Source organism: Condylura cristata, unplaced genomic scaffold (assembly GCF_000260355.1).
Source record: "Condylura cristata isolate star-nosed mole 26May11 unplaced genomic scaffold, ConCri1.0 scaffold00004, whole genome shotgun sequence".
NCBI classification, from domain to species: domain Eukaryota; kingdom Metazoa; phylum Chordata; class Mammalia; order Eulipotyphla; family Talpidae; genus Condylura; species Condylura cristata.
In genome coordinates, this window is record NW_004567105.1 from 23,469,096 (window position 1) to 23,478,828 (window position 9,733).

Sequence of the window (9,733 nt, forward strand, 5' to 3'; positions counted from 1 at the left end):
ATGATTACCTGATATACATACTGTATTCTTGTTATTGACATTATGTTCAATCTTAGCACTTTGTCTACCAATAACAGTCATCCTAAATAAATTTACCTGAGAACTAAAAGGCAATTCACTTACAATACAGCATAGTTATTCTTATTAAAGTAAAATCCTCATACCATTTGGTGATGCCATAACAATCTTTAATAATATCCTGAAGGACGGCACGATAGAACAGTGATTCAGTAGGCAGCTGAAAAAAATGTAGACATATATAAGCACAAAAAAACAAATAGCAAAAAAATAAAACAAAACCAGAAATCAAATCAATCCAAAAAATTGGGATCATAAGTGTGTGTGAGAAACCTGACTTTGTTGTTAGATGTAAAGGACAATTTTATAATTTTTCCATTCTATGTTAAAGTGCTACCTTCAGGCTGGTAAAAGAAAAGTAATTCTGTAAAATAGAAGGAACTATAAAAAAAATTGTAGTGAATGAGGAAGAAAAGGCATAATGAAAGAAAAATGAGCTAATGTCCCAAATGGAGCGCTTATTAGTTAAAAAAGTAGAAATAAATTTCACAGCCAGTCTGGAGTCTAAGCAAGAGCAGCCAGAGAGGATACGTGCAAGAGAAGAGAATGCAGATCTGTCATGTCACTTAGGAATTATACCTAGAAAAAGAAGGTATGATCCTAAGGACACTCTAAAAATATGATGAAGACCTGAACGATCATAACATTGGCTACTGTAGAGGTTAAAAGAGAGACCTTGGAAAGGACATAGCATCTGAAATTGAAGTCTTGGTAAAGTGTCATTTGTTTGACAAAAGAAGTGGGAGGAGTCCGTAAAGGCTCAAAGATTTTCCAAAGAAGAGAAATGGCTGAGACGAGCCCCCAAACCATGATAATTCTACAGGAACAAGAGATAGAAAAGTATTAAATAAATAAAAGAAAAAGCACATTGCTGCAGCAATTGAAAAGATACTCTTACAAATAATAAACTACAAAAATCACTGAAATTGCATCCACATCTCCACAGATCTCCTAATGCTGATAGTACAGAAAAATCCAACACATTAATATCAGCAACAGCAGCCTCACTTCTATGCAAAGATTTATTGGGGGGAAAACTGAAAAATGAGGAAGTGAACAGCAATGAGAAAACTGAGAATAAGGTTAATAACTAAAAACTAAGGAAGTTTTAAAGATATTGGTTAAAAAAAATAGCCATTCAGTTATTCTTTTAAAACTTTAGTTCTTCAAAACTCAAAACTGCTATTTTTATCTGGTTTCAATTAGAATAAATGTATTTGAATTCAGAGTGTTTAAAATAAAATTTTGCCAGTGTGCTTACATGGAAAACCCACTCTATTGCCCCTCTCCCTCATCTCTCTCTCACATCTCACTTCCACTACCCCAGACGCTTAAGCTGAGGGAACTACAAATTGGGAATGGTAGGTGGATTATTCATTTTTAAAGTTTTACCAAACTTTAGCTTAGGGGACTAGGCCTGACTTCTTGCCAGGGACCTTTCAAAGACAGTAAGTGATATCTTCTCTGCTGTGGGAAGGGTAGAGAGGGTGATTCCAGTAGAAAATGGCATTAGGAATACCACAGTCTCCAACTCAACTCCTAAAATAACTCAGTGAATGCTTAAATGTACGTATATTTGAGTGCCCACACCAAAACTTACAATCTTCACAATACACACTAATAAAAAAATGTCTTCCCAATTATAATGGGAAGAAAAAAAAGCCTTCCCAATTATAATGGTCATATTTCTAAACTTTGCTGAAGACTATTACAAAACATTTCATTCAAAATTTTCTATCTCTGGACATATTTTCCATCTCACATTTTTTCATCTTGAGTAATTCTGTTCTGTAGAACTAAAATTTTATTTTATCATCTGTTCCCCGCTTCCTCCTAATCTTTCATTTTATCCCACAAAATGTTGAAATCCACTTCATATTACCAATGCTTTTCCATTGTTCAACTGACACTCAAGGCATTTTGGGAAATTTTTTATTGTACAAAGTGAAAAAAGTTACATTGTCATTAAAAATGGCTTACAAAATCCTTGATATTTTAATTAGTTGTAAGAGATGAGAACTTTACGTCCATTTCATATGAAATTCTTAAAATAAAGCTTTCTTTTTCCATGCCTTTGAGAAAAATTATATAAAACTTAGAAACAAATGTATATTTATAGTGTTATTAAAAACTGATTGTAGAAAGACCATTAAAAAAAGACCAAAAAATGCATTTTAAACAAGCAAACTTACAGAACTGGAATGCATAGAGAAACATAAACAGTATAGAATAAATCAACTTTAGAAGTTAGTCTGAGTATACAAAAGCTTTACAGCTGTTTCTTAAGAGAAAGGGAAGAGAGTTATGAAGTGCCCTCAAACTCACATTCCTGGAATAGCTAGGACTATCCATCCGGGTAAATACAGATGGGGGTAAATGGGAAGGGAGTCAACATCATTCCAGCAGCCTGTGCCTGACTGTTCCAGGAATAAACTGGATGTGGCTCAGAGTTTACTTTCTCTCCTTCACAAGTGATAAATCAACTTAACACTTTAATGCATTTTAAGAAGGGAGGGAGCAGAAAGAGTATACCCTTAAAGCATATATATTAGACATGCATTTTACAAGTCTAGTGGAAGTGCACTAAGCTGGAAGTCAAGACTCTGTAATTAATTAAGGGAGCTAGAATGCACTATTAAACTTCGGCTGGGTGTTATGATCTCAAGTAAGTTTGGGATAACACCCAGCCCATAAGATTAACTGCAAACATGAGCAAACACTTGGGGAAAATTGAAAAATACCACACAAATGCCCTGGGACATTATGATGTTAAAGGCGCTTTCCTCTTCTGGACCCTTAGGGGATCATCTAAATTGATATGTAGCACAGTAGTTAAGACTTTGGGCTCTAGAGTCAGAAATTAAAATCTTAGTGTACACTAATTAGCATTTCCTATGTGAATCATGAGATAATAATAACACCTACCCATAGCACTGTATATGTAGCATTGTCATTGCTGAAGAAAACTTTGAGTGGGCTTTGGCAAACTTTATGTGGATACAGCAATGATTTTCATGACCATAGTTATTCTTACAACAATTCTTATATAGCATATATATTATTATAATTATTCTTTTAACAACTGACACTTACTGAGGCCTTCCTATGTGCTAGACATTGCGTTTAGCATTTTACACTTTTTGTTCATTATTATAAGTTCTGTTATTGCTCTACGTATAAAAAAATTAAGTGATAAAAAGAAAAACTACTACAGGTAGTCAAAGGTTACCAAATCATTAAGTGATAAAGGCAGAATGCAAACCAGCCATTTTAAGACTCAAGTTCACAAAACTTAACAAAATGTTCCAATGCCTTAAAATCAGTTTTTATTAATTTTTGACAGTTACAATGAATACACTTTTAAAAATCACAAAGATCTTAGTATCCATTTTACCTGACTCAGACTAAACACCCATGTTGATTGCTCTTATATTTTAATTATTTTTACTGAAAATTAAAATTGATATATGAATGTTCCTTTGAGAGAAAAGAATGAGAGATTTCTAAAATTTAGATGCAACAAGAAATCTCTTGTGAAAACTTAGAAAGTACTATTTAAAACAATCCTTAAAAATTCTAGTATAGCTCATTAATCATAAAGTAGGAGATAAAGCAACTGGAGACTATTGGAGGGATACATTTTATGTCTGTGTATATGTACAAACTGCCTTGGCTATCCCAACTAACGAATAATCAAGTTAATATAGAAAAAGGTTGAACAGCAACCAACTGGATTATGTATTTTAAACCACAGATAAAGAAATTAAATATTACACCATGTTAATCTTTGCTTGAACAAGGCCCATAAAAGCATTAACAGTCAGCAAGAGCATTCTATAGACAGATTTACAGACTATTTTGCATAAAATTTAAAAATGAGATATGTTAATACATAGTATAATGTAGATATTTTCCTAAAAAGTTGATTTACTTTTTTGAAAGTTCACTCTCTTTTTAAGTAACAGAAAATGAGTAAATCTGAGTAGAAGAGATGACAAGAAGAGGTGATATTTATTAAAGTCCACCAGGTTTTAAGTTCATAAGCAGGTCAAGTAGGAAGAATATTGGAGAGAGAAAAACCATTGCTCATCAAATGGGTCAGAGAAAATACTCTTACTTACCCCTTGGCCGACTGCAACCCGTTCCAATGCCTTTAAGGAGAAAACATAAGACAAAGACTGTTGATATATTTGACCTTATCTTATAAGACTTATAAACACATTGTATAAAGGCTTGTAAAAGTGACAGTTAAAAAGATTAATTAAGTGTTACTAATATAACTATATATTTAAAAGTGTCATTATCATTAACGAATGTTAGCTAGAATATTTGTATAATTTAGGGCTAGTTTTGTAATGGATAGGTATCATATATATTAATTTTACAATAAATATGCATATCTTAATTTTAAAAGGAAAAGATTCACTCCTTGAATTTTAGAAGAATTAGAAAACTGGAAAGAAGTGAAATGACATATTCTTTGTTCACTATTAGTGTACCTAAAACAATAATATTATGCAATAATTAAACATATTTATCAGCTACTTTTAAATATGTTCATCCAATTTCTTTATTAAACATTTTATTAAAACAAAATGAAAGGAATATAGGTGAGATACTAGTTCAAAAATTTGTATATTTTTGCTTTGTTGATATGAGTTCAAATTAAATTTACATATGATCAAAAGGCAGATAGTAGAGAAAGGAATACATATTTTCACTGTTTTTATGTAGCTGTACCCTTTATTTATTTTAATTACTATGTACATTTACATTTATGCAAGTCCTAAATATTTTTTCAAAATATTTCCTGATAATTCTAACAAGTATTCATAGTCCAACATACCTGAAAACAATATATGAAAGATTAGTCATAATTTAAATATAGAATAAAGTCTTCTAAAACTTCCATTAAATACATAAAAGTCCACAACTTTATCATTTTTAACTAAACATTTAATTTTAACTTAAATTTTATTTTAACTTAAATTTTAATTTAATTTAAATTTTATTTTAACTTAAATTTTAATTTTAACTTAAATTTTATTTTTTTTTTATTTTTTTTTTTTAAAGATTTATTTATTTATTAGTACAGAACTGGGGTACAGGTCAGAGATGCAGAGGGTGAGAGGATTCACCAGAGACAGAGTGGGGTGCAGAACAGGCAGATCCACAAAGTACACTGCTGAGGGGAGCAGCGGGCGGGTCAGGAGAGGTCTGCCACGCCATGTGGTCACCTCCGGGGCAGGCGGGAATTGAACTCATGCGGAAGTGGCTTTATCTTCTTAGTGCTGTGTTTTAACCCGCTGCGCCACCAGGGAGGGCCTAAATTTTATTTTTAAATTTTTAATTAGAAAATATTTGAAACAAGGAAAAGCAGTGACTAATGAATCTTCATATTCAAATATAAAACTCATATTTGTTTCATAACTGTCTTCCTAAGTAATGTTTAGATAGAGCTGGATTATCTGCTTTTAAAACTGAAGGATAATTTACAGATTAGATTATCCTGTGTAAGTGCATGCTTTGCAGATTCACAAGATCACTGACAAGAAAAAAGTAACTTCTTCAGGATGCATAACAAGTCAGCAACTGAGCAGTAAATAAAAACTTGTTCTTTAAACCCTGATTTCTCATTTCTTTGCATCATGAAAACTTATTGGAAGAAAATTTGCTTGGCAGAAATTGAAAAGCAAAAGCAATTTTTTCTACTGATTTAAGGAATACCTTTACTGAACATCTAGAAGGAGTCATGAAACAGGAAATAGTTATTATAAGATTTTCATATTAAATGAAATACAGACAGGTCTGGAACAGTTTGTCATTTAAGAAAACAATAAATTTATAGTTCAAATTAGCTGTGCTAATTTGAGTGTAGATTTCTATTATGGCATTTGCTAATAGGCTAAACTGAGCAAAGAAACAAAATAGCTTTTAATAATAAATTAGTTGGTGTTAATGAAATACCATATAACAAGACTACTTTTGACATGTGTTGTTGATGAGTTTATCTTAGAAGTAAAAATGATAAAATTTGATTACATAGTAAAAGATAATCAAGTAGGTGATAAGAATTTTCTTGTAAACAATGTTTTTGTAGGTCAATAAAATAATGAAGAAGATATAAGAAGTGTTCATTTCATAGAAAAGTACACATTTTTATCAGTGTTAAAAAACGCTGACAAGATTGCAAAATCTAACTGAAATTTTATTTCTCATTGGCACCCTTAACAATTAATCTGGAAGTGTCACCAGAAAGGTGTTTTTGTTTTTTTAACCCCTTCACCTTTGAATATTGTTACATGGTCAATGATTGAGTGAAAGGCAATAAAACAAGAATCACTAAAAGAAATGCTCACTAGGTTCTTAGAATAGATTAATCAAGAGTTGCTAAAAGTTAAGATGGGCAAGAATTGGTGGAGGTAAGAAGATTACTTAGCTGACTTTAGTCAGAGAAAGTTCTAGCATGGTCTACAAATTCTATATTTTGGAGTTTATTTCCAACAACTCTTCTTTTGGGCTTGTTAAGTAGTCATTGTATAGCAAATTTATTTTATAAGTACTGTATATTATTTTGTTTTTCTAAGGGATATTAATAGTTGTTTTATTATGGATAGACTCCATTTACTCCAAGTTGTTTTTTATGTATTTGTTTATCTGATCTCTATTTTTTCATAACAGACTTTCCTGAGACATGTAGTGATTATGGGCTGTCTTTGGTAATTAAAATAGGGGCATGGTAAACCTGATTAGGTGTTTTTCATATGGATGAGTACTACTAACTGCAGGTCTTTCCATAAAGGTAATATCTGCTTTGTTTTGTTGTGAAATCCCTGATGCTGTCTCTCCTTTTAGGCTAGTCAGATTCCCTAGAAAAAAAACAATTTCAGTTTCTTGCCAGGGGATATAAAACGTGTTGCCAGCATTCTGGAAATCAAGTCATTCCAAGAATTGACCTGCCATTCTAATGAGACCCTAAGAAAGTATCATTTACAGATATAATGAAAGAACAACACAAATTTCCTGAAGGGTAGTTTAAGAGTAGCTACAAAAAGTTTAGCAGAAATAGATTTATAAGTTACTTCTCATATATATGACCTAGAACTAGTGTATACTCCTTTTTATATTGCTATGTTAATGCATAGAAATAATGATCCTATGAAAATCAATTTAGCTTAGGGTTGAACATTAAACATATTACACTCATGCATCACTTAATGATGTAGCCTCCATCTATAGGTTATTTGTTATTGAGTAAACATCACAGAGTTCATGTAATTCAACATCATAGTTGGGTCAAATCTTTTGTTTCAACACCACAAATAAAGTTGTGGTTCGGTGAGGATCATTACAATACCGAAAACAACAATCTTCTGAGTCTGATCTTCAATTCAGGCTATCAGATGCTTCTCTGTAGCTGACCATCACTGAATTTCCCTTCACAGTCCTCATCATTTTTAATTTTGTTTCCAGGTTAATCACTTCTTACTGGCAACCTGAACAGTGGATTTTGTATGCTTGTGGCCATGATGATCAAAACAACACAAATTTAAATCTAGCACAAGGAGAAATGATGTTATCGAGAAATGCAGTAAACAGACGATGTAGAAGGCAGCTGCTATTAAGACATTAAGATGACTATGACATTATTAGATAATAGGAATTTGAAGACCTCCATGGTATTTGCAGTCTGTGGCTAACCTCTAAGCACTGCAATGCACTGCATGACAGTATTTAATCAATTGCATTTTAAGTTTCTGATGACAAAAAAATTTATGCTGTATAACTTACACCTGCTCCTTTGAAAACTTTGAAAACGGAAAACTGTTTGGAGGTTCCTCAAACTGCTAAACATGGAGCTTCCCTACGACCCAGCAATCCCACTGCTATGTATCTACCCAAAAGACACAAAAACACTGATTGAAAAAGATACTTGTACCCCTATGTTTATTGCTGCTTTATTTAGAACTGGAAAAACATGGAAGCAGCCCAAATGCTCAAAAGTAGATGACTGGATAAAAAAGATGTGGTACATATATACAATGAAATATAACTCAGCAACCAAAACAGAGAAACACATGCCTTTTGCAGCAACTTGGATGGAGCTGGAAAAGATCATGCTTAGTGAGATAAGCCAGAAAGAGAAAGAAAAATACCGGATGGTTTCACTCATAGCAGGAGTATAATGGACCAGGCGAGAAAATAACAAAAATAATGAACAAACATATACCAGAGACATTTTGTGGGGGTGGAGTGGGGAATGGGATCAAAAACGGGGTGGGGGGAAGGGAGGGAAATGCACGGGACTATGGTGGTGGCACACGTGTGATTTGGTGATGGGAAACCCGCGGGGATTACAATCGAGATGGAAAAAAAAATGTGCAAAATGATGTAAAAATAAACTTTTGTAATAAATAAAAAAAAAGAAAAGAAAACTAACAGCACACCATGAACAGATAAAACCATGGACTGAAGTTTTGTAAGTCTAAAGACACTACACAAATCGGGCATAATAAAGTTGTTTATTTAACTAGTTACTTCTAGCTAGCTAAATAATGTATTTCCCGATTATAAAAAAATCAGGAGATGTAATGATCTACTACAAAAATATCAGAGTGCTATGGAAAAAGCACTAAAATAATTTCTGAGCTGAAGACTTGGCAGTTGGTATATTTTAGGTGATAATTAATCACACACAAAACATTAAGTAGTCATAATATAATTCTGCACTAGAGTACAACTATAAATTGTTACAACACTGTAAGTAGAGTGGACAGTAACTGGAAGGACAAGTCATTTTGTTCTCATGATTCCAATGCATAAAAGCATTACTGATAACACTGCAAAATCTGGCATTTATACATGGTGTTAGTAAAAAATCACAAATTTTGAAACATTCAGATAAACTTCTTAGTCCAGAAAAGTATATAATCATACCAAACATGCAGACATTCTGGCATTACGACCACAGCACCATCTCTCTTCCCTTAAATAGTGGCACATTGGAAAGCCCCACTTTTCTTGGGTACATTCTGCAGATGGGGAAAAATATGGATTACTGAAATAGAATTCTTCCTCTTTCAGTTAAAGAAAATAATACATTGTAAAGCAAATTAGTCAGTGAGAGTCAAACAGTAGTTATACATGGAAGGGGTAATGTTTAACAAGCTCATTCCAGCCCATTAATTGAAAGCATATTAATGTTATGAAAGTGGTATTTTCTCAACAACAGATGTTTTGCGTTTAAGCTCCAGGTCTGATATTCACCAAATGCCAAAATTATTTCTCTAATATTTAGCAAAAGCAATTTAAAAATAGAAGTGCATTTCATGTTCAGTGTAAATACAGTAGATAATTATTGAGATATTGGACATTTTCTGCTAACTTAACTTTACCAAAAATGGCATAATAAATATGAAATTGTGGAATTTATTATAGAGCAATATTAACTAAATCCTAACAATGCTGAAAATTCTATTCTTTTTCTAGCCTCTATGCTCACTTTTCAGAAAAAGAACAGCTGGACAGACCCTTCTTTCGAGATTATGCTAAGAAGCTATACATTTTTTTTTTTAAAGATTTATTTATTTGTACATACAGAACTGGGGTACAGGCCAGAGGCTCAGGGGCGGTGAAAGGCTTCACCAGAGACAGA

General features: G+C 32.4%; 1 protein-coding gene across 1 annotated transcript in view; it reads right to left on the reverse strand.

Annotated features, from left to right (window-relative positions):
• METTL25 (methyltransferase like 25) overlaps window positions 1-9,733 on the reverse strand; it is a 73,987-nt gene that overhangs the window by 19,501 nt on the left and 44,753 nt on the right. The window contains exons 6-8 of the mRNA XM_004675844.1: window positions 9,016-9,110; window positions 4,200-4,229; window positions 165-238 (exon numbers count right to left, since the gene is read on the reverse strand). Coding sequence (XP_004675901.1) covers window positions 165-238; window positions 4,200-4,229; window positions 9,016-9,110 — 199 coding nt within the window. The remainder of the gene's footprint in view (window positions 1-164; window positions 239-4,199; window positions 4,230-9,015; window positions 9,111-9,733) is intronic.